This window comes from Aythya ferina, assembly GCF_964211825.1.
Source record: "Aythya ferina genome assembly, chromosome: 10".
Classification (NCBI taxonomy): Eukaryota; Metazoa; Chordata; class Aves; order Anseriformes; family Anatidae; genus Aythya; species Aythya ferina.
Genome location: NC_140306.1, coordinates 9,502,707 through 9,529,629, shown reverse-complemented (window position 1 = coordinate 9,529,629; position 26,923 = coordinate 9,502,707). Strand labels below are relative to the sequence as shown.

Genomic DNA, 26,923 nt, shown 5'->3' with positions numbered 1-26,923 from the left:
CTGCCAGCACTTTCAGTCCCACAGGGCCCTTCGGCTGTTAGATATCAGTTGGCTGAACAGTTGTTCATTATCTCATGTCTTGCAGGCTGTGAATTTTTTAAGGAGTACAAAGACCGGGATTACACAGCTGAAGGTCTCATATTTAACTGGAAACAGGTATAAAATGGAAAGCTGGGGGCTTTACTGCGCTTAAGCTTTGTTTTTTGAAACTCATTGCTTTCAAATCATGCTTTTTCTCTAACCAATTATGTTTTTTTTGTTCTTGTTGGTTTCTACTTCCAGGATTATGTAGATGCCCCACTAAGTATCCCAGCCTCTCTGACCCAATCTCTGAATATTGATTGGAGCGAGTACCAGGTGAGCAAAGTAGGCGTCTCTCTGGGAGGTCAGAGATTCAATCAGGAAGGATCATTAAAGATTTGAAGGCTGACTCGTTGCTGTTGCAGTAATCTGGTTCACTTCATACCATCCCAGTGGGAGTGAAGCTGCAGACTTGATTGTTCAGAATAGCAGTGGAAATCCTCTACCAAAAGCTCTGTGGATTGGTGTGTCCCAAGGCAGCCGACTATAACATCAAATCTGTTTCTGTAGCTTGCATAAAGCTAGCAGTCCATTAGGGAGAAACATCGCTATTAAAGGTGAGAAACGTGCCAGGAAACTGAAAGCAGTGTTACTTGTTTGCAGTGTTAGTCAGGCACAGGGCTGCTGGACAGAATCCCTTGGCTAGGGAGAGCCTTGAGAGGGGTCAGCCTTCCCTTTTGTGAGCAGCAGCCACATAACTAGGCAGCTTCTTAGCGGCTATGCAAGGTGTTTATCCTGTTACAGGAAAGGAGAAAATCAGAACTGACCGCATCTGCATTGCCCCTTACTGTGACAGCATCACCAATGACGATTGAACTCTTCGGTTTGCCCGAGGTTTACCTTGCTTCTCCCATTGTCTCACGCTAATTAGTGCGTACCATTTCACATGGTGGATCTGCCAGTCCTTCCAGGTTGTGGTAGGATTGGCCATGCTGGAGCGTGTTGTGCTCCTGTGCCCTGTGGCTGGAAGCAGCACAGAGCTAGCAGAGCTCCAAGTGCTCGGCCGGTGCTTGTTTGTCAGTGACAAAAATAATGCCAGTGCCAGCACAAGCAGAGTCACGGAAAAGTAGCTCGCAGTGTTGAAGCGCAGGCCTACAGGGACCACGGTTTGTTTATGACTTGTTCACTAAAGTACTGAGCAGCCAGTATTTTGAAAAGGTTATTAATAATTGAAGAGCATGTAAGAAAATAGATGCAGAAGTGATCTGAGGACTGGAGAAGGTGCTGTGCTTAAAGCTGAAGTTCTCGGTCTGTTCAGCTAATCACAGCGGTATTTTGGGGGTTGACTTGATTAATGTGTAAGTGCATTCACAGCACCGAGCCTGCCAGAGTTCAAGGAGTGTTTGGACAATGCTCTCAGACACGTGATCTGATTTTATTTTTTTGGGGTGGTCATTTGGGGACCCGGGAGTTGGACTCTGATCCTTGTGGGTCCCTTCCAACTTGGATATTCCATAATTCTATGAAAATACTGTTTCTAAAGCACCCTTCGGTCTAGGGAGGAAAAGCTGCACAGGAAGCAGTATCTGAAGTCTGAAATCAGGCATACAAATGAGGAAAGCAGTCTTGAATGTTATTTTTGAGGATTTGTCTTGGAACACGCTGCCAAAGGAATGATGAACTGTCACCCTTAGATTAGGTGCTTTATTGGGCAGAGCTGTTGCCAAGCGCAAGCTTCAAGCTGTATATGGGGCAACTGAAAATTCCTGGTGTGTGGTGCAGAGAGAGAAACAGGACGGCATGATTCCTTCTGGCATCAGCACAAGCGAGCCTGCAGTGGGGCTGTGGGCAGCCCGCAGGGGTCACTTGCACCAAAAGTGCTCAAGTTGTGGGGACGGGCTGCGCACCTTGGCCTGCCCGTCCCGTCCTGCTCCTTGCATCACGTCCGCAGCTGTGCTGGGGCTGCTGAGCCACTTGGTGAAGCGCACGTGTGCGGGGGGCTGCAGAACTGGGTCAGTGCTCCGCAGGTGTTTGCCAGCTCGCTTCAGTCCCTCCGAGCGTGGGCTTTGGGGCTGCAGGCAGCAGGTTCTGTGCCAGCCAGGCAGGCAGTAGCCATGGCCTGTTGTTTTTTAATACTTTTTCCTGCCTGGCCTCTTGTCACAGAGGGCTTTTCTCAGCGGATTTGGGGAGTGGTTAGAGGACCAAGAGGAAAGCCTGTCACTGTAACACACGGCTGTGGAATTGTTTCTCTGGATAGAGAAACCAAGAGCGTGGCAAACTGAACTGCAGAGCAGCCTCTTGCTTACCATCAACTTTTCTCTTTCGGCACAGAGCTGGGACCTCGTGCAGCAGACGCAGAACTACCTGAAGCTGCTGATCTCTATCATCAATAGTGATGGTAAGGCAAACTCCTTGCCTCCCAGTAGTCCAACTGGAGCAGTTGCTTTCCCTAGAAGCTGATAGTGTGGCTGTGGATCAGTTCCCAGTGCAGAAGAGCCTCTTTATGGAGAGCTTCATTTCTCTCTCTTCAGAACAGGATGATGGTCCTAGAGTCTCAGGGCTCCAGCTCCCCTCTTTAAAGGGGGACTTGCTGATCCCCTGAGAACTCCCTCCTACAGAGGTGGAAGGATGTCTGAAAACTTTACCAAAGGTTTTACTGGTTTGAAACTGAAGAGAAGGTTTTTCCTTTCCTTGTTGACTCTATTTGCTGTGTGTCTGTATTTTGTCCCCCTGGCCTGGAGTCTCACATCCTTTATCATCACAGCCACCCCCTGAAGGAGGTACATTGCCCTTTGTTGGCATCCCATTCCTAGCCACAGTGACTTTATACCTAGCTCTGTTGGATAGGTGGAGCCCTGGCTGGCTCTGCCCACCCAGCAAATTGCAGACTCTCCTGCAGTTACACTGGGACATGCTGCAAATGTTCTGGAGAGCACAGGAGTTTGGTTCCCTGTGTGCCTCTGATCACTTTGTGTCAGTGGGAAGGTTGGTGAGACTGAGAGAAAGTGGTCAGTTGGAGCAGGTTTATTTCTGTTGTAGGGATGGAGTGTGATAATGGGCTGCGACTGGAGGGGTGTATGCTTTGGGCAGCAAAATGATGCTCATACCTAGTGACTTCATGTCCTGAGCAGCTGTCAGAACCAGGACAGCACATCAGCCGGGGCTGCTGACAGCCCGGGACACTCTGAGCACTTTGTGGGCTGCCATATTCAAGACAAAATGTTCTGGCTTGGTGGCTCAGCTCTGTTGTTGAGCCCAGGCTGGGGAGATGGAGAATAGTTTGTCACTGCAGATTTGCCTTAAAGAAAAGTCACTGCTCTTGTTACAACAACTTTTTGTTTCCTTCTCCTTCCCACTCCCACCTGTAACAGACGACAGCGGGCTGCTGGTGCACTGTATATCTGGCTGGGATCGAACTCCTCTCTTCATCTCCTTACTGCGCCTCTCCTTGTGGGCTGTGAGTACCTGCTTCTGGGGGTGCTTGGTCAGAGGGTGAGCAACTGTGGCACCAGAAAGTGGTGCTGGAGCACTTACTGTTCCTTTTGCTCAGCCCGCCTTCAGAAAGGGGCGTGGATCGAGTTCGAAATGGAGAGCAAAGATGCTCAGGGTTTGGAGCATGTGCTGTAACCATGAGGGTGTTCAGCTCTTGTTGGAAGCAGAGCAAGCTCTGGGCACCTTGGTTCATCGTGCCAGCTCTGTGTAGGTCATGAACACCAAGCCCCAGTCCCCCGGGCTGCTGCCTGAAGGCTGTCTCTCCTTTGCTTTGCAGGATGGGCTGATCCACGTGTCCCTGGAGCCGTCTGAGATTCTCTACCTGACAGTGGCCTATGACTGGTTTCTCTTCGGGTAGGCACGCTGAGGTTTATTTGTTTATGTAACCCTGCACAGCAGGGGAGAAGCCTTCAGAGGGTCACCTTTGGTGTTTGCTCACAGCCCAAGGTAGATGTTGGGGCATCTCTCACTGAGCTGTGACAAAAAGAGGCTAATGCATTTTCTGTCTGGAGGATTAGTCAGCTGGCTGCTCTTGATGACTTGTGTTGTTCTCATTCTGGTTTCTGGCGAGTGACTGACCTCCCTCCCTTGCTCTCTTTCCAGGCACATGTTGGTCGATCGACTCAGTAAAGGAGAAGAGGTGAGTGTCCCGTCTGGGGCAGTGCCTCCGCATCGCTTTCTGCTCTCAGGGTACTTGTTTAAGGTAGCAGTGTTCATTGTCTGCTTCGTGGTAATATCACTGGTTCGGATGGGTTCTAAAAGCGTTGTTGAGGTGCTGCAGATGTGAGGTGGGAGCCTTGCCCTGTCGCTTCCTTCTCCATAAGGTGTGAGACTGCTTTTCTGGTGGTTTGGTTGGTGGGTGTCAGTCCTGCTGCTTCCCCACAGTGCCATTATAGGCCCCTGGTGAAAGGCTGCTAGGGCTTGCTGTTCAGCGCAGCAAGGAAGAGAGAGCCTGAAGGTGTGTGACTCCTGGGAGCTTGGAAATAAAGCTGTGTAGTCTCGTGTGCTTGTCCTGCGTGCCAGCTCTGCTGTATGGGGGCTGCAGCTGCACCTAGCTTGTGTGCTGCTACAGGCTGGTGGGGCCGCTTGTGCTGGTTCTGGGGTGTGTCTGGCAGTGCCCAGGTGGGTCTGGGAGGCAGTTAAGATTAGGGGGTTAATTCTGTTCAAATCAAAGCAAAAAAAAAAAAAAAAAAAAAAAAGAATGATTGCTCTGACTGTAGTTGCAGTACATTGCAATGTCATTTTTGGATAGAGATCAAGAGGTGGGAAGTGTCTAACCCTACAGCTAATCCCCTGCTCCTCAGACTCTAGCTTCACTAGAGATTCCCTGTCTCTGAACAGTGTCACACCCCTTGGAGAAAGCAGAGCTGGAGCTCTGGCCTGTTTTCCACCTTTCAGGGGTTCAGGACCCCGTATGAGTATCACTCACCCCAGTCGTCAGCTGGGTTTGCTGCTTACCTGGATGTATAAACAGCTGCTGGGGCCGGGGCTGCTCTGTTCTGTGTTGGTGTCATGTGCTGTGTGCTTGTGGTGTGCATGCAAGGTGTCAATAAGGAGACCTGTCACGCACCTTCGTTTCTGTGGCAGGGAACAGAAGGTCAGTTTTACAAGCAAGAGAAGGGCAGGGGTGGGATGGTGGCAGCCTGTGGCACCTGGAGTCTGGTAGCTGCAGATTTCTGGCTATCTCCTTCCTGCCAGCACCTCCCCACCAAGATAAGAGGCTGCACGAAGCCTCGGGTTCATTCCTGAACAGCTCTTCTCTCTCCCTTTGCTCAGATTTTCTTTTTCTGCTTCAATTTTCTGAAGCACATCACCTCTGAGGAGTTCTCTGCTGTGAAGTCACAGAGGTAAGGAGCCTCTGCTTGCTGCTGCATGGGCTGCAGAGCCAGGGAGCTTGTTAGTGCCGTTCCTTTGGGGAGCTGGAGGCCCTGGTGTCCTGGCCCAGATTTCTTTAATTTATTCTGCACTCTGAAGGCTGCAAAACGGGGCCGAGGCTTGTGAGGTGCCACGATGTGCTCTGAAAACCTGTCCATGCTGAAACGTGCTCTCTGCCTAATGATTATCCATGGCTGCTTTAGCACAGACGAGCCCAGAGATGTGGGCTCTGGCTGAAGCAGGGCTGCTAAAGGTTAACCCCTTAGTTTAAGAGGGGCAGAGGGGAACATAGCTCACCCTGGAGGAGGCTGCGGGCTCCGAGGTAGCAGATGACTGCCTGCAGCCTGTCAGAACACAGAGTTTGTGGGCTGGGGCTGTTCAGAGAGCTCCCACCGGCCCCATCCCCTCCCCTCTGTCCCTGCACTTCCCGCTGCTCCGACCCGCTGCGTGCTGCAGGGACCTGGCTGTGGCCAGCCTCCCCGCAGCGCTGGAGCGTGCCCGAGGTAACCCTGTCCTTTCTTCCCCCAGGAGGAAGAGCTTGTCACCTGGCTTCACCCTGGAGGAGATCTGCATGCTCAGTGAGTGCTGCTGCTGAGCATCAGCACCCTGGGGTGCTGGTAATGGTTGGGCGCTCGGGGCTTGGGTTCCCAGCACCAAGGGGATTGCACAGGGGAGTGCTTCCCGTGGGGCCTCGCAAGCACGAGGCTCTAGGGCAAATAGAAAGGGTATTGCTTGAAGGGGGGAGAGAGTCAGCGAGACCTGGCTGGTCTTCAGGCAGCTGTTTTCTTCTTTCTAGAGCAGAGAGACCGAGGCAGCACCACGAGCCTGAGCAGCGACTTCTCCCTGGGGATGGAGAGCTCCCCCGGAGCAGCCGGGAGCTTCACCTACGAGGCCGTGGAGCTGATGCCAGCAGGAGCACAGGCCCAGGCAGCATGGTGAGGAGATGACCGCTCAGTGGGCTGCAGAGCAAGAGGGGCAGGCGCTGAGCACTGTAGAAAAGATGCTTCTGACATCTCTCACCATCCAGGTCTGCTCTCTGCAGCATGGATCCTCTACAGTGGGGGGAGGAATTTGGCTGTCAGAGGCTTTGCCACAACTTGTTCTCAGTTCTTCTGCACCAAGAATTGGAAACCACCCCATGTTAGTGACCATGTTAGGCTTCTGCAAGGGTGCTCCTCAAGTTTGCTTTCTTTTCTTTCCCCCCCACCCCTTCGCAGTTACATTTAATCCAGAAAGGATTTCATTACTTTTAAAAGCTCGCTCTGAACTACAGGAGGAATGGCATTTGGCAGCAGCCTCCCCAGGGAAAAGAGGAGGCAGAAAGCTTCGTTGCCCTTAAAATGAAATTTAGTTTACAGAAGAGGTTAAAGGAGGGTACTGCCTGAGTTAGCAGTAGGTGGACTGGGTGGCCAAGAATCTCCCCTATACTTAAGCCCCTCTAACGTGAGGTGTGTGAGTGGGAGCAGGGTGCTGTCTGCAGTGCTGCTGTGGGTTACTTCGGGGGAGAACATGAAATTCTCAGTGCTCCCTGTTGGTAGAGGGTTGCATAGGAGATGCCTGGGGGTGCTGGTGGCTGTCTGCAAGTGGGGACTGGGGAAGGTGTAGGGTGAGTGCTCTGGGACAGGCATGATTGCTTGTGGGGTTTCTGGTGCTGTTTGGGGATTCCAGAATCTTTCCGTAGGGTTGCCCCTCTCAGTTTAATTTTTCTCTCCTCTCCCTCAGCACAAGTGAAGATGCTATTTTATATTGCAATTATTTTAAATTAAATCTGGGTTGTGCTGGAGGCAGCTGGAAGTCCTCTGGGACTGAGCCTGCAGCCATGCTAGTGGCAGCAGCCTTTCTAAAGCACTTTGAGAGTCAATTTATAAAACACTGAAGAGGGGAAGAGGTAATCTTGATGAAGAATCCCCAGAACGGTGAAAGGGACCCCCCAAACTGCATTTGCCAAGTGTCCATCGCAGAGTCCTCCTTAACACACAGAGTATACCTGTCTGCAGCACAGTGAGTGCAGGGAATAGGGGGACAACTTTCCACTTGTCTGGCTACAGGGTAGGAAACTGGAAGCGTTGACACTCCTCTGGAGTGCTCAGGACATGCAGACTAGATCCTGCAGCCCAGACTAGATCCCACAGCTCAAACCCTACACGTGATCTCAGGATATGAGGTGGTCAGAGCATGCTGCAAGACATTTGCTGTACTTGTACATGTCAGGGCTTACTTTTTTGATGTGTGTTCTAATTCTAGTTTGTTTTTGCTCCAGTAGGAGCCATCAGGTTGTGCTGGGGCTGGCTGCCAGTACCACACTGGTGGTTTGGGCCCGTGCTGTGGACATGAGCACAGGGAGGGGAAGGTTGTGAGCCTTGCCACAAGTGTTTAGCGAGGGAACTGGGCACGGACGTCCTCCTGCAGCCTGTTGTGGCTGTGTAGTCTGGAGAACAGGTAGAGCTTGCTGTAAGCATGGTGATCGACAGAGCTGGGCTGTGCCTAGAGGGGAAGAGGAGAGGAGGTTTCTTTGTGTTGCCCTGAACACAAGTGGGCTCAAGGTCTCCTTGCATGGAGAGGCATTTTGTTTGTTAGCTGTACGAGCCTGTCTCTGCGGGCTGTTCTTGGAGATGTTGGCAGCTATGATAACATGAGATGAATAATGCTTGAGAGAGGCTGTGGTGTGATATTTGAGGGTGGACACACTTCAAGAAGTGAAGGGAGGTATCATGCTTCCCACTGTACAGTGAGCCTGTCTTTAGCTGCACTTGCTGACAGTTCTTGATCTCAGTCAAAGTTAAGGGGCCCTTTTCAGGAAGAACAGCATCTTCTCTTTGCATTAATTTGCCTTTTTTTTCCCTGCTTATTTGTGTATACAACAATATCTTTACCCGTTTCACTGTGACATCAGAAGGGGAAAAAATCTTGGGACTTTTCCAGGGGGGGAAAAAAACATAAAAGAAAGTAGAACCTCCTGAATGTGGAGCAGCAGCAATGTGGATTAGTTCCAAATGTGTGTGCTTGTTTGGCATGTATCTGGACAGTAACGTGAGCTGAGACCTGGTGCAGCAATGGACAGTGAATTGTGCACGGGTCCGAATGCACTGGCTAGAAAAGGAGCCAGAGCAGTTCTGGGCTGTCAGCACAGACAGGAAGAGGACTGAAAAATGCACCAGAGAGATTATCAGTTCCGAGCGTGTGGTCAGTGCAGCGGTGTCTAAAGGAAATCACTAAAAGGGAAAACCACACTGGTGTTGTGTGCTCGCCACCCTCATCAGTACACAAAAACGCCCACCTGGGCCGGGCTCCTCGCTCTGCAGAGTTTGAAGCAGATTGAAATGGTCTTTCCCTGCTGGGAGGCCCCTTGCTTGAGGCGTTTTTACAGCTAGACTAAACAAAGCACTCGCTGTATGTGTGTGGGCTGATGCATTCTCCTGTCTCTGATTTCCAGGTCACGTGGATGGTGATCTATAAAAGAATGGGCTAAGATGTGTTGAGCTCGGTGTGCCCCCATCCCTCAGCCGTTGCCTGTGACTCACTGTTCCTTGGGAAGGGGGGGGAGGCGGGCTCAGGGCGAGCAAGAGTTTTTAGCTGCTGGGGTAAAATCTGGTCTGCTGTGGCAAGAGTTCCTAGCTGGAGAATGTGAGAGAGCCAGCTTTCTCACCCAGGTTCTCCATCCCACAGGAGGAAGAGCTGTGCATCATCGCCGCAAGCTGTGCTCTGGAGCAGGGCGCAGCAGTCTGAGGACAGGCTGCCTTCGGCGGGGATGGTCGAGGTGAAGTCCTCCAGCTCCTCCTCCTCCACGCATTCTGATAACTTCCTGAGGATTGGAAGCAGCCCGCTGGAGGTGCCCAGATCCAGGTGAGATGGGATGAAGCAGAGCGTTTCTCAGCAAAAGGAGAGTTGGATAAAGTGCTGGGCTGCCTCTGTGTAGCTCAGAACCACAGAGCACACGTGGGTTTGTACCTACAAGCAGGCCTGTTCCTCACTAACCCACCCGTGTGGGAAATGCTTGCCACTAAACACCAACTCCTGCCTCAGCCCACTTAGAGGAGTGAGGAGCTGCCAATAACAGCTGGGTGTTTGTTCCGCCTGTCCTCGGTGCATGCCTCTACTCCACAAGGTCTGGCTTCTTGGCATCCTGCATGCTTGGATCTCACAGCACTCTGTCAAATGCCCCCACAGGGATTTACAGTGGTTGGAAGGAAACATTTCAACCCAGGCAGACCTCGCTCTGCACCTGTCCAGTCCCCCTTTCCCTCTGCTGACGTTTCTGACATTGTGGGGTGAAAATCTGGGTGTTGGTGGAAGCAGAGGTAGGATCTGCTGGGAGCAAGCTGCAGGTGCTGTGCCAGCCCAAAGGGTTCCTCCTGCAAGGCTGCGTGTTCCTGCTGTGCAGCTGGGAGATGGGGACCCTGGGCTTAATCTCATGCCATAACAAAGGGTGTTCTGGCACTCTTCTGAAGCCTGATGCTGTGGCAGGGCAAAGAAGAGCGGTGAGCTAAGCTAGGGAAGAAAGAGCAGAGCCTGTGGAGCAAACACCATGTGCTGAGACCGACAGGGGGATAAAGAGGCTCTTAGATAAGAGGTTGCTGTTAATGGCATCAAACGCTTGTGTTGTCTCTGCAGGTTTTCTGATGAGTCTTTTTCTAGTGATTCCCTTCAGAACAGCCACCAGCCAAATTTTAGTACATTCTCATCACATGCAAAACAGTGACAAACAAGTAAGGCACTGAACATTTGTAAGACTTCTTAAAAAGCTTCTCGATTCCAGAAAAGAATCATTGTGACAGTTTTCGTAAATGACAGTGCCTGTTCTCCCCAGGGAAAGAGATCAGTGGGATGTTTTCCAGTTGTTGCTGGAGCCCACCTCTATATGCTCTGAAACAAGTCTCCCAAGAAGGAAGCAAAATCCCAGAGAGAGGAAGCAGCTTGTCTTGGGGTCTGCTCTTGTTCCTAACAGCAATGCCACTGTTCCTGTGTGTGGTCTCGAGCCGTTCCCAAGACGTAGCAAGCTGCGTGAAGTGCCTGGTAGCAAGCCTGCAGCAGTGCTGTGGCAGAAGCTGCTCAAAATGCTTCAGCTGCACTCTGCTCTCTGAAAAGAAAGAAGAATCAGAGTAGGCAGAACAGCTCCGCAGGAAGGGGGGGGTGATCACAGCCCCTGGGATTTGTGTTCCTGGGGCTCAGAGCTGATAAAGCCAGCAATTATCTTCCCTCTGGCTGTGTCTGGATGAGGTGTCTATAAGGTTTTGGATGTTCAGTGCCCGCTGCTGTCAGGTGCTCGGAACCAGCGTCCCCAGGGCTCAAGGCAGCAGGCATGGTGGGGAAGCTTGTTACTTCCAAAGCCACGGTCCCAGGGGATGGCTTTTCACTGTGCTCAGTAAGTAACTCTTGAGAAGAAGCTGCAGTTCCCTCGTTGTAAGAAGTAAATGTTCTGTGAATTCCACTCTAAGCGTTTCTTTCTGACCTTTATGCTGGCTTCTGGCATGACACAAAGCCTTTGCTTCAGCACAGCGAAGGTGCATCAGTACATCCCCAGCCCATGTTGACTTTTATGAGCAAGGCAGCATGAAAGGCTGAGCTGGAAAAAAAAAAAAGTGCGTGAGAGGAAATAGAAGATAAAAGAGGACACCACTGCGAGGCCTGAAACCAAGGGGATGGGAGAAGGGAATCGTTTGTGAGGCCTGAGTGGCGAAGTCAGATGTATGCAAGGGTGGTTAACCTGCTGTGCTCCTGCTGGGTGGAGGTGGGGTGTGCACCTTCCACCTTCTTCTCCATCTCTGGTGTCACCTGGGTTTCCTGTGCTCCTCTCTGTGCTGGCTAGAGGAAGTAAGTGTGGAGACCCTGCCAAGAGTGGGTGGAATTGTCAAGGCAACAGCTGAACTGAGCTTCTCTTTCAAACCAAGTCTTCTGGCACAGTTACCCTCCGTTGCCTCGCAGCCTCTTGCCAGATCAGCCAGACTCAGGTCCCTGCCCTGTCTGCCCTCCCTGGGACAGCACTGTAACAGCTCTGCTAGCTGAGGACTTGAGCAGTGCATTGCCTTGTTAGCTGACGGGGCTGGCACATTTGGGGCCTGAGCACGGTATGTTTGGTCTCCAGGGAGATGTCACTCAGCGTGGCTGTGTCAGTCTGAATTCACACACTGAACCTGGCGCAGGTGATGGATGGCACAGCACCTCAGCTACCATCCTCCACCTGGAAGGAAGGGCAGAGTCCTGTTTTGTGTGGAGAAGGAGTGTCTGTGGTGGGAGGAAGAGTTAAATTCTCTCCCTTCCCCCCCTTGAACAATGAAGGACTAGGATAGGAAGGCTGGAGCACAAAGACTAATCATGACGCTGAAAATACCTTTATCTCTCCAGCGCTGCTGCAGGGTAACACCCCAGGCTCTTAAGATGAAGAAACTACTGTACTTGACTTCCTAATCCTGGTTGTGTGGCCATAGCAACAAACCACTTAACCACTGCAGCAGCAGTAGAGGAAAAGTGGTTGCTTGTAAAATGCCAGCAGGCACCCCTCAGGCAATTCACATAAACAGTCCAGCCGTGTGCTGGCAGGCAGGGGAGCTCAGCGGGGGACGGGAAGGGAAAGCAAGCTGAGAGACGAGCAGCTCCTGGGCACAGGAGCCAGGGTGTCCGAGGGAAAGAGTCCCAAATACCAGGTGGGCTGGTAGGAGCTCACCGGTCCGAGTCCTGCTGTCATCCAGAGGTCGCAGGTACCTGCATGACCTGGGTGATTCTCATCAGGCAAAAGCAAACTGGAATGCCAGACCCGCAGCAGGCTGCCTTTCCAGCTTATCCCAGTGCAACGGTAAAATCACATCTGCTGAGGGCAAACATGCATGAAAATGCTGCACAGAGTATTTGCAGGGTAGGACACGGTGCATCTTGTTCTACAAACCGACAGCTCCTGAGTACAGCTGATAGATTGTGCTGGCTCTTAACTCCCTGCGTGTGAGTGAGCAGTGTCACATGCAAACACGGGGTACGGTCTGCAAGCCACTAATGGTCTACGCATCCCATGACACTGCAGAAACCCCCTGTATCTGTGTCAGGGATTTAGTGCGTGTGCACACACCGCTAATGTGGATTAGCAGACGGATAATCTTTGATTGAATGTGCTTTTGCTAAGTCGATTAAACAAAACCCAAAGTACTGCGGTTTGGAGAGTTGAAATCTGCAGGATTTAAACCGTGGAGGAACTGCTCTGGTCAACAGTCAGAGAGAAGTCCCGCGATTAAAGGGCAGCAGGAGGTTCAGATGTGAGTGGAGGGAGTGCGGGGAGGGACAGAGAAGCTGCTGTCCCTTGGTTTGGGGTCTTTCTGATAGTGATGAGACTGCACATGTCTTGCTCCTTACATCCACCTGGCTTGGCAGCTGTACCTGCGAGGTGATAGCAGCAGCAGGAGGACAGCAATCCTTTAACAGAAGGTTTTCTGGCACTGCTGCACGACCTGACCACAAACCAGGCTCGCCAGGCCCCTGGCTGGCAGGTGACAGCGCCGCAGTCCCAGGTGGTTGTGCTGGCAGAGCTGCGGGGCTGTTAGGGCACGGCACAGCCCACAGCCAGCAGGCTGGGATCCAGCCGGGGCCGTCGGTGCCAGGCGCTCCTCGCCAACTGCTCCCACGCACAGGAGGGACCGGCTGCCCTCTGCTCAGGCTGCCCCAGCCCGCCCGTGCGCACGGAGCCTTCTTAACGCTTGATTTTGAAGCACAGAGCTTGTGCTGGCAAATGAGCCGCTGCCCAAATGCCTCCCAAACAGCCCCGGGTGTGTAGGAACGGGGCAGGTGAGCGGGGGCAGGAGGAGAGCCGAGCTGCTGGGCGCTTGGCGCTGGTCTCGCTTACGTATCCAGGCACGGAAGGATCCCCGATCGTCGCTGTGCCTCCGGTGTTGGCTCTCCTCCGGTGAGCGGGTGGCCGTGGGCTCGGAGAGGCTCCGTTCCGTGCAGCATGGTGCATGGGAAGCGCTGACCTAATTACAAGGAACCGTTCCAGGCGAGGAATTGCCAGTTTGCGGCCCGCTAAAGGTCCTTCCTCGTGTGAAGGAACAGCTTGCAGCTCATCTCTGTTTTGTTAATCTAATTTTGTTAATTTTGCACTTTTTGAGGGAGTTTCTTCCCACTCGCGGACCTGAAGAGGTGGGTGTGTGAAGCTCACTTTCATTCTCTTTCTGTCTGCCATTAGATGTCTGTGGCAGATACGGCAACTTGAAGACTTGCTGTATCTCCTTTTTCCTGACCGTGTCAGCTTTGCCGTAGTCACCTGGCTGCTTTGCTCTGCCCCCCCGGCTGGCTGGCCTCTGGCACGGCCGTAATGCGTTGCAGACCTGTTGGTCCCACAGGCCTGGGGCCCCAGCACCCACAGCTCCCACTGGGGCATCAGCAAAACCCTTTTTGGGCCTCAGCAGCAAGGTTTTACCAGGAGACTTCAGGGGCAGGAATACCAGGGGCGTTTTCACCTCTGGCACTGAGTGGATTGCACCGGTCAGCCTAAAGGCATTGGGCTCAAGCCCAGCTCAGCTTTTAAGGAGCAACACTGCTCTTGCAGCCTCTCTTGAGAAGCAATGGGGGATAGAGAAAGCCTACCGTGGTGTTGTAGCTCCGGCTGGGCTCAGCTGTTAAGGCCAGGAGAGAAGACCTGGCCTCAGTGCACAGCCGATCAGTTTATTCACTTAATCATCAAGTGTTTGTTCTGCTGCAGGGAGGTGAGAGGCAGAATCAGCTGACTTGATCTCCCGGGCTCCTGTGCCGTGAGGTTAGATGGAGCTTGATGAATTCGGAGCTGCCTGGAGCAGCTTGGAGGGGAGGACGAAGTGGAGGGGAGGATGAAGCAGCGCGTGCTGTCGGGCAGTTGGGCACTGACGGGCTCGGTCAGGCAGTTTCTGGGGGCTGTGCTGCCGGGTTTGCACAGCTGCTTGGTGGAGACGGGGACCCCAGAAGGGTTAGAGGGCTGCCGAACCACCGAGTCCGTCTTGTAGGAGGGATGTGATGCTTTCATCATATCCCCCCTGTTCTTTGCCTGTTACAGAACAGGTTCAAGAGGCGACTTGATCCACCTCTTGGCGGTGGTGTAAGATTGGTGTGATCTCAGCTGGCAGCCAGGGAAGGTGAGCCAGCAGCTGGGAGCTGGGGCCACACACACAAAGTAGGAAAAATTTGCTGCTCACCTTTGTCACAGACTCACCTCCTGGTGTGATTGATACTGGGCAGTGACACTTCTGCTGTCCCTGTGCCCTGGATCATGTCTTGCTCCTTTGTTTTCCTTGTGAGCAGTCTCCTAGGCACCCCCTGATGCTACTCACTCCCTTCAGGAGAGCTGCAGAGCTCTGTGCAGCTCTTCATCTACACCTGGAAGTCCTTCGTACCCAAGCCCATCTCCACCTGTTCCTGCTGTCCAGGCTTGCCATCTTCACAGCCTTTTTTTTTTTTTTTTTAACCTGTCCCCAGGCCTGTCCTGTTTGGCAACTCATTACTGTCCTGATGGTAACGCTGTCCATGTCTGTTTTCTCTCTTGCCCGTAGACCTCTTCACTGCTTTAGCTCAAATTCTGGTCACCGTGCGTGTAACCAAACTGCTCCTATTTTTGGCTGTGCAGCCCTCTCAGGGGAGGTGAGAGCCTCCTCTTGCCCGTGTGCTGAAGCAGTGTTCCTCCAGTCCTCGTGTGCTTCTCCCCGGCTTTCTGCACTGTTCCTGCTGTGCTTCCAGCATCGCGCTGTGCTCTGGGCCCCAAGTGCTCTGCCTGCTCTCCTCTGCTTTGTCTTGCAAAGGCAGGGAGAGGGGAGATGTCAGTGAAAAACTGCTCCATTTCCTTTATGAATTCTTCATGTTCCAGGGAAGCTTAGCCCTGCCTGATCTCTGACAGCGTGTTCTACTGTTCCACTTCCAAGGTGGGAAGTGCCCTCGTTCCTACATGCTCTAGTGTTCTCCCCAGTGGCCGACGCTCGCAGCCCCCCTCTGAGCCTCGCTGGGTTCACCCGGCAGCCTCAGGACGGGGGCTGTGCAAGGCAGGTGAGGCTCAGCTCTTCCAGTTCCTGCTGCGATGCCTTGCTGGAGCCTGAACTCCCAGACAGTGGAGGTGCAGCGAGCTGTGGGACTGCCCCTGCTGTCTGCATCCACCTCGGGGCCCTATTGCTGACCTCTGGGGCTCGTATTGATCAGCCTGCGTAAATGCCAGGCTGGGGATTAGATCTGGAGCACAAACAGCTTTCCCCCTGTGCATTCCCCCTCTCACACCGGTCTCGCTGAGGCCCTCCTGGCTGCGGGAGATCCTGCATTCCTCGCCGTTGCCCTGGTCTCTCGGGGAGCAGCTGCAGTGCGCCACTGCTATTCTTAGCTGCCGAGACGGCGTGCGAGTACCTGGCCCGGCGGAGCTGGAGCTGGAGCTCTCGCACTGCTCGCTGCCCGGCAGATCTCAGATAAATTATCCAGAAGATCTTGGGAGTGTGTAATTGAGTATCTCTGCCACAGGCTGTGCTTGCAGCAATGTACACTCTGCTGTGCAGACGGGCACAGTAATTGCTCACTCCCCCGAAGCCGAGAGCTCCAGGTTCATCTCCTGTGCCTGCTCCTCGGGGATTTTGGAGGGATGCCTCAGGTTCACTTGTCAGATTTCCTGCTCCCTCCTTTCCTGGCGGGAGGTTACGTATCGCAAACAATTACCTCCCCCCTGGCTGCTTGTCTTACCCTAAAGATGTTTTGCCACCGGGCTGCTGGCACTGCCCACCCTTCTGCCACGGGGCTGGAAAAGCCTGCAGGTGCCCGAGGGGCAGCGACCAGCTCTGCTCAGAGCTGCTGGCAGGGCCTCGGGACTGACCTCCTCTCTAAGGGCTGCGGACCAAGGATCTCTAAATCTCCCTCAGCAGCAGCCCAGTCGCAGTAACAATTCGCCATCACCCTGGGAGCTGAAATGAGCGCCAGGTGGATGTCCCCTGCGCAGCGCTGCGTCCGCATCTCTGAGGGATTTGGGGCCGCCGCACCTCACTGACGGGTCTCACTGTCCTGCATGGCCACCTGCTTCTCGCTGGCTTTGTCCTATCCGGCCCTGGGGGCACTTCTGCTGCTTTGTCTGCCCCGGCCAGCTCAGCTCTCCCTGTGCTTTCAAAGGAAAGGCTTGGCCGGGGGCCGAGCTGCACGCTGCGCCCTGGTCCCACGGCGTCAGAGCCGCTGGCACGGGCGCTGCTGGCAGCCGTCCCCGCGCGTCCCTGGCAGCGGCGTTAGGGGAAGGCGTGTGGCTGAGCGACCCGACTGACTGCAGCGTCTCCCTCTCTCTCTGCCCCAGATCGGCCGACCATTCCCTGCCCGGATCTTCCGTTTCCACAGACTTTGGCAGCTGGCAGATGGTGACAGGGTGTGGCAGCATTCGGGAGCAGGCGAACCTGAGCGCGGACGCCTCTCTCCCTTGCAGCTTCCCGGATGAGTTCCCTAGCACTTGCCTGTAAGTGTCTCGAACGCAGGATCCGTCCCCTGGGGGGCTGTCGGCGAGCGCTGGAGCTTTGTCACCCTGCTGCTTTCGAAGAAGCCTGGGAGCCCGTAACAAGCTGTCCCGTCTCTGCTGCCTTGATGCTTTCCATCTGCAAATTCTGTCACTGAGAAATTCTGGCACTGAGCGCGCTCTGGTTGTGCTGGACTCTGAAAGAAACCGGCTTCTTCTCTGCCAAGTTGCTTTCTGCACGAGGCCTTTCTCTCTCTTTCCCCCAAAAGCAGCGAATTTGGGCATAAATCTGGTGCAGCTGAGGATGCGCGCTTGTCAGGGCAGGACTGGTGCCCCAGCCCTTCTGGCTTTTGGATCTTCTACATCTCCCTGCTGGGTTCAGAGCCTTGCTGCAGTGGGAGAGGGGCTTTTATTCCATCTGACCCCATGCAGCAGCGGCATTTGCAGGCGCTGCACCCGGCCTGGGCAGCAGAGCCCCCGCGTCCTGCTGCACGGTGCTGTGCTGGGAGGCACGCCTCCCTCCCCAGGCTGAAAGTCACCTCTGCAGAAAGACAGGAGCTGAGCCTTAATTGCTGTGAGAGGAGAACCTCGGCGTGTGCCTTCAGGCTGCAAGCTCTCAGTCACGGAGCTGAAATGGCAGCTGAGGGCTGGCTGCTAGCTAGCCGGGGCTGCGGGCTGTCCTGCAGAGCAGAGCAGAGCTGCTTCCCCGAGTGATGGTGGATTTAGAAGACCCGTGAATTGGCTGGGTGGGGAATCACTGGGGATTCCAGGCACGGCTTGGCTGGGTGATGATTTTCCCTGCTGCTTTGGGGCACGCTGCACTGCTCCTGCGGCTGTCCGGGGAATCAAATGGGACTGAAGAGCACGTGGCCAAAGCAGTGACTGCCTTGCTGTCCCCTGAGCCTGGCCGTGCTAGGTGGCTGCTGCTCAGCACCAAGAGCCGTTGCCACCCTTCTTGGAGCTGGAGCTAACGCCAGGACAGGGAATTGTGGCAGAAAAGTGCATTGAAGTTGGGCTCTGCAGCACTGAAGCTGCCTGTGGGCTCTTGTAGCTTGGAGGCAGCCAGGCTCGGAAGGAGGGGACAGCGGTGCTGCCTCTCCCTGGGGCGTGCAGCAGGTGCTGCGGGTGCTTTGCCCTGCTCAGCTCTTCGCTGCGGGGTGCTGTGCTCGTGGGCTGGGGACTGCTTGGCTGCAGGGGTTGGAAGGGAACACAAGGATCTCGTGCCAAGCCTGACCCAGGGCCTCCTCTCTCTCTGCTCTGCCCAGCTCTGTTTGCTTAGAAGCCCGCTCTAGTTTTATCCGTTTTTTTTTTTTGCTATCAGTGAGATTTTAGAGATTCAGTTCCACTGGCAGCACAGCAGTGTGGGGCGAAGGTCCGCTTCTCACACCCTGCTTCCCTGTGCTTGCGTGGGGCTTCTCGGGGTTTTTGTGGAGCTGGAGCTCCGGCCGTCTCCTCTGGTCCCGTGCCCCCCACCAGGGGCTGTGCAGCAGGGCAGGGCAACGGGGTTTTGGCCAGGACACGTGCCTGGCTTTGCTCTTGGACCTCGGCACCGAGGTGGCGCTGAGCTGTCGGGGGCTGGCAGCAGCCAGCTGGCCAAACCCACGCCTCCCAGTCTCTCACTCTCTGAAAGAAGCTGTCTGAGCACACAGCCTGCCCTGGGCAGAGGTGTGAAAACCAGGAGCTGCAGGACCCAACTCCGCTGCCTGCCTCGCTTACCTCTCTTACCTCTGCGCCTGCCATTTGAGATCGCTGAGCTGGGCACGCCAGCCAGCCCCGCTTTCCTGCAGCTTATTTTTAATGCTCGCAGGTTGGCGAGCTCTGCCTTCTAATTAGCTTACCAAAAAGCATCCTTTTTTCTGTGTTTGGAGACGTTGCCTTTCTACTTTGCCCTCTGGCTTCTCCTTATTATCCGGCGCTGTAAACACGGGCCGTGCTGCCTGCCGCAGCCCCGCTCGCTGTTTACAGCCCTCCCACCGCATCCTCTCGCTGCCGTTTCCGGACTGGAGCTGCTGGCTGTGGGTGGTTAACGCTCCCGTTCAAATTAGCTGTGCCAATTTATAGCCGGGCCCCGGGCGCTGGGGAGATGAAAGAGAATTTCTGACGGGGAGGCTCGCGCTGTGCCCTTGGGGCGACCTTTGAGGAACGCCTTCCTCTCCCCGGGGGCCGTGGGCACGGTGCGGAGGCGCGCAGCGAGGCCGGCTTCGGGCTGCCTCTGAAGGGCTGCCTCACCTTCTGCTGCTCCCTCGGTGGACACTGCCTTCCTGCCCCTCTCGGAGCACCAAGCCAGGTGCACAGCCCAGCTGGAGAGGAGAGCGGGGCCTGGGGGACACCGTGCCATCCTCTGCAGGCTGCATCCTGCCCGTGGGCAGTGCTAACGCGTCTCTGCCCTGGTTTTTGGCACCTTCGTGCTGTCTCAAAGCTCTCCACGTGCCCACAGGGGCAGCAAGAGGCTGGGAAACAAGGAACGGGTGCAAGTGGGGTGGAAGTGACTGCCCAGACACGGCAGCTGTGGACAGGCTCCATCTGGACCCACAGCAAGGCAGGGAGCTGGCACACGGGGGCTGATGTCAGCCCACACCTGTGGGGCCAAAGCAACAATTTCTGTATGAACGCATGGTGAGGAGTGGGGTGGTGGTGGAGGAGGACACCAGCGGGGAGCTGCTGGGCAAGGGGGCAGCAGCACCAGGGGATCCCTTCCTTGTGGGATCCAGGGGCACAGCCCGAGCCCTGCCACCTCGTGCAGCCCCGGGTGCGGGGCTGGGAGCGGGGTGCCCACCGGCGCTGACCTCCCCGTTCTGTCTCCTAGGCTGGTGTCGGCGAGCGACCGCGAGTCCCGGCTGGAAGAAGTGCGTTCCTCTTTCCTGGCCAGCTACAGCCGCACCATCGGCCTCAAGGCCGTGCCCCCCAGCCCCTCGGGGGCCATCGGGGGGCTCCTGGAGCAGTTCGTGCGGGGCGTGGGACTGAGAGGCAGCAGCACGCTCTGAGCGCCCGGACCGACCGCTGGCTGGAGGAGACCCGGGGGGCCCCGGGACGAGCCGGGACCCCCGTCCTTGGGGACACGCCGGCCCCCACGCCGAGCTCCGGCTCACGGCCACCCTTGCGTGGGGCTGGGGGAGCAGCGGGGGGGCTCCGAGGCCCCTGGTGCAGTAAAGCCATCTCTGCAGCCCCTCCGCCTCTTCGTGTCTGGGCTGCGGGCGGGGGGGAGGCGGGCAGAGCCGGGGGGCGGCGGCGGCGGCGGCGGCGCGGGGGAACCGGGCGCCGGGAGCGGCTCCGGCGGGGGCGCCGCTGGTTATAAATAGCCCGGCCCACGCTCCGCGAGCGGCGGCACCGAAATAGCACCGAGCCCGCGCCTCCAGACGTGGAGCCCCGACGGGACGGGAGCCGGCACCGAGCATTCCCCGGGGCGCGACCCGCGGCGGGGGGCTCCCGGCGGGGCCGAGCCGCGGCGCCCACCGGGCGTCCGTCCCCTTCCTCCGGTTCCTCTCCGTGCCGGTGCCCGGGGCCGAGCCCCCCGTTCACCGGGGCGGCGCTGCCGCCGGGGCCGGGGCCGCCGTGCCCGTGCCCGCCCCCGGGCGCGCCCGCCTCGGCGGCGCGGGAGGAGGCGGCGCGGAGCAGCGGCGGCGCCCGCACGGGGATGGCGTCTCCGGGAGCGCTGGAACCGGCGGCCGGCAGCGTGCCCGGCACCAAGGTGGAGCTCACCGTGTCCTGCCGGTGAGCCGGGAGCGGGGCGGCTCGGCGGCGGGTGGGAGCGGCGGGGCCGGGGGAGGGGGATGCGCCGGGAGCCCCGCGTCCTGCGCCCGCTCCCCTCCGGTGCTCCCGGAGCTGCCCGGGGCTCCGTACCGGGAGCGGGAGCCCGGCTGTGCCCTGCCCGGTGCCGGCCGTGCGCGGGGCAGCGGGGCCAGGAGCGGCTCGGTGCCCGCAGCCCCGGGGTGTTTGTTGCTCGGTGCCTCGGGGCGAGCGGCGGCTGCTGTGGCCGCGTACAGCCCCGCGCGGGGGTCCTGCCCCGGGGACCGGCACCGGGGGCGTCCCCAGTGCTGGGGGGCAAGGGAAGGCCTCTGCCCTCATCAACCACCCTGCCCGCTGTGGCCCCAAAGTCCTTCTTGCCAGCTCCGGGCCACGTTTGGGCTGGGGGCTGCTGTGCCCCCTCCCTGTGGATGCTCTGAGGGTCCCGGCTGAGCCCCCTCCCTCCCTGCCAGCCCCGCTGGGCAGCAGGCGGAGGGGCTGTGGATGCCTGCCCCCAGCTTTGCAGCCCCCCGAGGGCTCAGCTCCATCCAGGGCTGCCGGCACAGCCTGGTGGGGGCTTCTCTCTGCCCCCCAGCCCTTTCCACTTGGGCCAGGGCAGCTGGCTGAGCACCAGGGCGCAGGAAGGATCCCAGCGGAGCCGCTCGCAGCCCCCGGCTCCCCCCGGTGTCAAAGCACAACGACGGCAGCGATCAAAGTGCTCCGGCTCCTGCTGTGCTGGGGGAGCCGTGGGGTGGTGCGGGCTGGCCCCCGCGGGCTGCCCGGCCCCTGCTAAGTGTCTGCTTTCTTCTCACTTCTGCGCTCTCCATTAGCTGCACTCCCGCGACCGGGGTGCGGCGGGTGCTCGGCCGTTGCCGGCAGCACCGGGGAAGGTTTCGTCCTGTAAATGGGTTCCTGTCGTGTTCAATCACTGTCAGCGCTGGAGACGCTGCTCCTCGCCGTCCCGACGGGCTCCCTCTCCCTCCACCCGGCCTCCTGCCCGTGTCCCACGGGTGCTGGGGCTTTTGGCCCTAAAGCACCAGCACTGCCCTCTCGATTGGGGCCATCCCCCAAAAGCCCAGCCCGGGGAGGACACGGGGACCCCCAGCGGGTTGGGTGCTGACACCCAGCGAGCGCGTGGCCGCTCACGCCTGGCTCCATCCCCCCAGGAACCTGCTGGACATGGACACCTTCTCCAAATCTGACCCAGGTGGGTGGCCAGGGCGTGCTGCCTGCGGTGTGAACACAGCGTGGCAGGGCACGGCACGGCTCCGCTCCTCTCTCCGCAGTGGTCGTCCTCTTCGTGCAGGGCGCGGGGAGCAGCGAGTGGAAGGAGGTGAGCGCCGCGTCTCTCGCCTCGTTCCCCCCTACCCCACGCCAGGGGTGCTGCAGCCCCCAGCGTGCCCGCTCCTGGCTAATCCCCGGCTCGGTTAAATGGGCCCATATGGCCACCGACTGCCACGCTAATGATCCCTCCTCGCTGCTAATCCCCGCGGGGATTAGTGCTGGGGCAGCTGCCATGGGGAGGGATGGCGGGCACGGGGCCGCCCTCACCCCTCTCTCCGCAGTTTGGGCGCACCGAGGTGATCGACAACACCCTCAACCCCGACTTCGTCCGCAAGTTTGTCCTCGACTACTACTTCGAGGAGAAGCAAAACCTCCGCTTCGACGTGTGAGTGCCTCCTTAGCCACGGGGAGAGCGGGGCAGGGGTGCTGAGCCCCCGTGGGACACCGTGACAAAGCACCGAGGCAATAAAAATTGTTACAGCGCGGAGGGGCCGAGGGGTTGGAAATGGAGCGTGGGGCCTGCGGGGGTCCCCGAGTGCCGGGTGGGGACGTGGGGACGTGTCTGGGCGCCAGCTCATGGCTCTGCTTTGCCACCGGCAGCTACAACGTGGACTCCAAGAGCTGCTCCATCTACAAGCAGGTGAGCGCCGCAGGGCTGGGGGAGATGCCCCGGCATGGTGGGAGCTGCTGGGGGTGGAGGCACCCCAAGGCTGTGCCCCTGAGGGGGCTCCTGGGTGGGACAGGCACCCCTGGCCTCGGGGGGCTCAACCTGCTCTTCGTCTCTCCATGCCACATCGGGACTGGCAGAAGGTAGGTGTCTGCCACGCCGGGAAATCGGTCCCTCGGGGGGATGCGTGGTGGCTCTGGGGTGCAGGATGGGACCAGAGGACGTGGAACAGCTCTGGTGGGGGACGTGATGGGTCCAGGGCACGTGGAGTGTGTGCATGGGGTGATCCTGGCTGTGCAGGATGTGTCCTGGGCTGGGGTGGCTCCTGCGGCACAGGGTGGGTGGCCGTGGGGCAGGGCAGCGACAGGTTGGGGACATTGAGGGTCTGGGGGGGGGCTGCGAGCAGGAGCCCCCAGGTTTAACACCCTCTGCTCGGGGCGCAGGACTTCCTGGGGCAGGCGTTCGTGGCGCTGGGGGAGGTGATCGGGTCCCAGCGGGGCCGCCTGGAGAGAGCCCTCACGTGAGTCGCACCCCGCGGTGGGGCTGGGGGTCCCACACCGTGCCCCCGGCCACCCGCCCCACCTGGGGACCCCCCCACGGCCCCGCTGTGCATGGGGGAAGGCACCAGCACCATGGGGTCACGCAGAGCACCCCGTGTCCTGCCCCATCCTGTCCTCAGCGTCCCCACGCTGGCCTCTTGTCGCAGGGGGGTCCCGGGGAAGCGGTGCGGGACCATCCTGCTGCTGGCCGAGGAGCTGAGCAACTGCAGGGTGAGCACTGGCACTTTTGGGGCACGGGGCGAGGAGCCAGCCCGGGGTGACAGTCCTCGTCCCCAGGACATCGTCACCATGCAGCTGTGCGCCAACAAGCTGGACAAGAAGGACTTTTTTGGGAAATCCGACCCCTTCCTCGTCTTCTACCGCAGCAACGAGGACGGCACGTGAGCACGGGGCCGCGGGGCACCTGGGTCAACACGCGGCGTGCCCTGACCCTGCCCTGTCCCCGCAGCTTCACCATCTGCCACAAGACGGAGGTGGTGAAGAACACGCTCAACCCGGTGTGGCAGCCCTTCACCATCCCCGTGCGCGCCCTCTGCAACGGGGACTATGACCGGTGAGGGGCTGGGGACCCGGTGAGGGGCTGGGGACGGTGCCGTTGGGCAGCCGTGGGGCTGGGGCAGGGCGTGAGCACCTCCCCAGCAGGTGTAGCCCCGCTAACAGCAGCAGGCAGCTCCGAATTGGGTCCTTATTGTGTTTTTTTCTTCCCTCCTTTGCAACCCAAATTACGTAAAAGCTTCCCCCCCTTCCCCAGAGCCCTGCCGTGACCCAAATTTCCCCGCTCCCCTCCCCGCAGAGCCGCGGGCCGGGCACGCGGTGCGGCTCTGACGGCGCTGGCACGCCGAGCCCCGGGTGCCACGGGCACGGTGTCCCCACGGCCCCAGAGCCACGGTGGCCGTGCCGGCGGCTCCCCCTGAGCCCCTCTTTGCTCCCAGCACGGTGAAGATCGACGTGTACGACTGGGACCGGGACGGGAGGTGAGGCCATGCCCCCAGGGGCAGGGGCGGGCGTCGGGGCGCCCCTCGCCCCGTGCCACACGCGGCCCCCGCGCTCCCCCCGCAGCCACGACTTCATTGGGGAGTTCGCCACCAGCTACCGGGAGCTGTCCCGAGCACAGAGCCAGTTCACGGTGTATGAGGTACGGGGGGTACGGCCGGGGGGGGTTCCAGGGGTGCTGGGAGCCCCACAGTGGGACCTGCCCGTGCCCACAGGTGCTGAACCCTAGGAAGAAGTGCAAGAAGAAGAAATACATCAACTCCGGCACCGTGAGTGGGGCTGGGGCGCTTTTAGGGCTCCTGCCTGCGGCGGGGGCCTGGCCCTGACCCCCCTGTGTGCCCGCAGGTGACTCTGCTCTCCTTCTCCGTCGAGTCCGAGTTCACCTTCGTTGACTACATCCGAGGCGGGTGAGTGGGGCCGGGTGTCCCCCCGAGACACCCAGGGCACCGGGACGGGGGGGCCGGCACCGTGGTGCTGGTGACAGCACAGCCTGGGGGTGCCGAGACGGCAGCTGCGGGCGCTGGTGGGGGCGTGGGGCCAAGCGATGGGGCTGGGGGGCACGGGTAGAGGACGCACCGTGCCGTGGGGCCGGCAGCCTCCCTCGCTCTCCCTCCAAGGACGCAGCTGAATTTCACCGTCGCCATCGACTTCACGGCCTCCAACGGTGAGCGCGGCGGCCGGGAGGGGGCTGCCCGGGGGGGCGGCGGTGGAGGCGGCGGCAGGGTGGTGCCGACGGGCGCTGTGCCGCAGGGATGCCGTCGCAGCCCACCTCGCTGCACTACGCCAGCCCCTACCAGCTCAGCGCCTACGCCCTGGCGCTCAAGGCCGTCGGGGAGATCATCCAGGACTACGACAGCGACAAGCTCTTCCCCGCCTACGGCTTCGGGGCCAAGCTGCCGCCCGACGGCAAGATCTCCCACCAGTTCCCCCTGGTGCGCTTTGGGGGTCTTGGGGAGCCCCAGCCTGCGGGTTGGGGAAGCGCCCAGCCTGGCCGCATCCTGCCCCGCAGCCGTGGGAGGGAGCAGGGAGCTGTGCCCCACCCCGAGCGCCCGTCCCGTCCCCCAGAACAACAACGAGGACAACCCCAGCTGCAACGGCATCGAGGGCGTGCTCGAGTCCTACCTGCAGAGCCTGCGCACCGTGCAGCTCTACGGGCCCACCAACTTCGCCCCCGTCATCAACCAGGTGGCCGGGTGAGCACCACGGGGCTGTCCCCGCCACCCCAAGCGGCGAGGTGACACGGGGACGGCTGCTGGAGGGATCCCGTCCCCCCTGTGCCTGCAGGACGGCCGCCCAGGTGACGGACGGCTCCCAGTACCACGTCCTCCTCATCATCACCGACGGCGTCATCTCCGACATGCTGCAGACCAAGGAGGCCATCGTCACCGTGAGTGCACCCCGTGGCCGTGCCACCAGATCCCAGGCACCCCAAACACTCGGGGTGCTCCCCCTGCTGCCTCTCTGCCTCCACCCCGCAGGCCTCGGCGCTGCCCATGTCCATCATCATCGTGGGAGTGGGGCCGGCTGAATTCGACGGTGAGCGGGGCTCGGGGCACCGGGGGCGTCCCGGAGGAAGGGACGGGGCTGGGGGATGCGGGCACTGCCCGCAGGCGGGGCGCTGAGCGGCGCTGCCCCCAGCCATGGAGGAGCTGGACGGCGACGAGGTGCGGGTGTCCTCGCGGGGACGCTACGCCGAGAGGGACATCGTGCAGGTAACGGGATCGGGGGGGAGACGGGCACAGGGTGGGGGCACGGGGTTGGGCACACGGTGCCCTCGTGCCCTGGAGCAGCCTCCTATGGGCACAGCCGGTGGCACGGGGCGGCCGTGGGGCCATGTCCTTTGCCATGGGGCTGCGTCCTGTGCCGTGGGGCCGTGTCCTTTGCCACGGGGCATGGCTGGAGGGCTGTTTCCCGGCCGTGCCCGCCGCCTCCTCCCGCAGTTCGTGCCGTTCCGGGACTACGTGGACGACTCGGGCAACCAGGTGCTGAGCATGGCGCGCCTGGCCAAGGACGTGCTGGCCGAGATCCCCGAGCAGCTCCTGTCCTACATGAAGACCCGCGACATCAAGCCGCGCCGCGCCGACCCGCAGTAGCCCCGCAGCGGGGCTGGCACCGGGGGGGCACCGGCCCCGAGCCCTCCGTGGCGGCGTGGGGAAGCCCACGGGGGAGCCCGGGGCCGGTGGGCACCGGGGGGGTCCCGGTGTGGGGCTGCCTGGCTCCGCCGGGACCCCGCAGCCCTCGGTGGGGAGGTTGTGGGGTGGCGGCGGGGCTGTCCCGGCGGTCCCGGCTGTAAATAAAGCGCTGCAACCGGCCTGCGCCCTGCTGCACCGGGCATGGGGGGGCTCGGGGCGGGTCCCGGGGGGTCTCGGTGCTGCCCCAGGGGTCCCGGTGCCGGTCCCGGTGCCGGTGGTGGTGCCGGTGGGGGCCGTCCCGGTGCCGGTGGGTCCCGGTGCTGCCCCGGGAGCCCCGTTCAGCCTCGTCCCGGTGTGTCCCGGTGGTTCCCGGTGTGTCCCGGTGTGTCCCGGTGTGTCCCGGTGTCAGACCCGCCCCGGTGCCGGTCCCGGGCGGTCCCATCCCGGTGATTCCCGCAGGCTCCCTCCCCGGTGCCGGGCCCGGTGCGTCCCGGTGCCGGTGGGTCCCGTCCCGTCCCTCCCGGTGTTCCCCGTTGGGTCCCGTCCCGGTGGTCCCGGTGCCCCCCGTCCCTCCCCTCCCCTCCCCTCCCCGCCCCGTCCCTCCCGGTGCCCGCCGCGCGCCTCCACCCCCCCCACAACCCCACCTCCCGCAGATTCGCCTCACCCCTCTCCCCCCCTCCCAATGCGCTCAACACCCCAAAAAAATCCCCTTCACCCCCTCCCCAATTCCCCTCCCCTTCCCCACTCCGTCCTGCCCCCCGCACCC

General features: G+C 59.4%; 2 protein-coding genes across 6 annotated transcripts in view; both read left to right on the top strand.

Annotated features, from left to right (window-relative positions):
* MTMR14 (myotubularin related protein 14) overlaps window positions 1–19,964 on the top strand; it is a 30,066-nt gene extending 10,102 nt beyond the window's left edge. For 2 of the 5 annotated variants that reach the window (XM_084531080.1, XM_084531084.1), the window contains 12 exons: window positions 86–156; window positions 283–357; window positions 2,353–2,419; window positions 3,393–3,478; window positions 3,791–3,867; window positions 4,117–4,153; window positions 5,290–5,360; window positions 5,917–5,966; window positions 6,185–6,323; window positions 9,055–9,231; window positions 16,646–16,801; window positions 19,605–19,964. In XM_084531080.1, coding sequence (XP_084387206.1) covers window positions 86–156; window positions 283–357; window positions 2,353–2,419; window positions 3,393–3,478; window positions 3,791–3,867; window positions 4,117–4,153; window positions 5,290–5,360; window positions 5,917–5,966; window positions 6,185–6,323; window positions 9,055–9,231; window positions 16,646–16,801; window positions 19,605–19,782 — 1,184 coding nt within the window. In that variant the 3' untranslated portion in view covers window positions 19,783–19,964. Of the gene's footprint in view, window positions 1–85; window positions 157–282; window positions 358–2,352; window positions 2,420–3,392; window positions 3,479–3,790; window positions 3,868–4,116; window positions 4,154–5,289; window positions 5,361–5,916; window positions 5,967–6,184; window positions 6,324–9,054; window positions 9,232–9,999; window positions 12,764–16,645; window positions 16,802–19,604 lie in introns of those variants that run through there. The other 3 variants (XM_084531083.1, XM_084531081.1, XM_084531082.1) reach the window with 3 other exon arrangements.
* Window positions 19,965–20,398: 434 nt separating this feature from the next.
* On the top strand, window positions 20,399–26,712 carry CPNE9 (copine family member 9). Its single transcript, XM_084531085.1, has 20 exons — window positions 20,399–20,509; window positions 21,688–21,728; window positions 21,808–21,854; window positions 22,087–22,190; window positions 22,406–22,445; window positions 22,916–22,992; window positions 23,179–23,242; window positions 23,309–23,412; window positions 23,481–23,585; window positions 23,965–24,006; window positions 24,092–24,167; window positions 24,241–24,294; window positions 24,371–24,432; window positions 24,643–24,689; window positions 24,776–24,957; window positions 25,091–25,218; window positions 25,310–25,412; window positions 25,504–25,561; window positions 25,664–25,737; window positions 25,966–26,712. The coding sequence occupies exons 1-20, from the start codon at window positions 20,433–20,435 to the stop codon at window positions 26,116–26,118; spliced, it is 1,638 nt and encodes a 545-aa protein (XP_084387211.1). The 5' UTR covers window positions 20,399–20,432; the 3' UTR covers window positions 26,119–26,712.
* Window positions 26,713–26,923: the final 211 nt, after the last annotated feature.

Bases quoted from the DNA above. Each gene is read 5' to 3' on its own strand.
- CPNE9 (XM_084531085.1), top strand. From the start codon at position 20,433: ATGGCGTCTCCGGGAGCGCTGGAACCGGCGGCCGGCAGCGTGCCCGGC. The intron at 24,168-24,240 runs GTACGGGGGGTA...CCGTGCCCACAG, and splicing joins GCCAGTTCACGGTGTATGAG to GTGCTGAACCCTAGGAAGAA. The intron at 24,690-24,775 runs GTGAGCGCGGCG...GCTGTGCCGCAG, and splicing joins CGACTTCACGGCCTCCAACG to GGATGCCGTCGCAGCCCACC.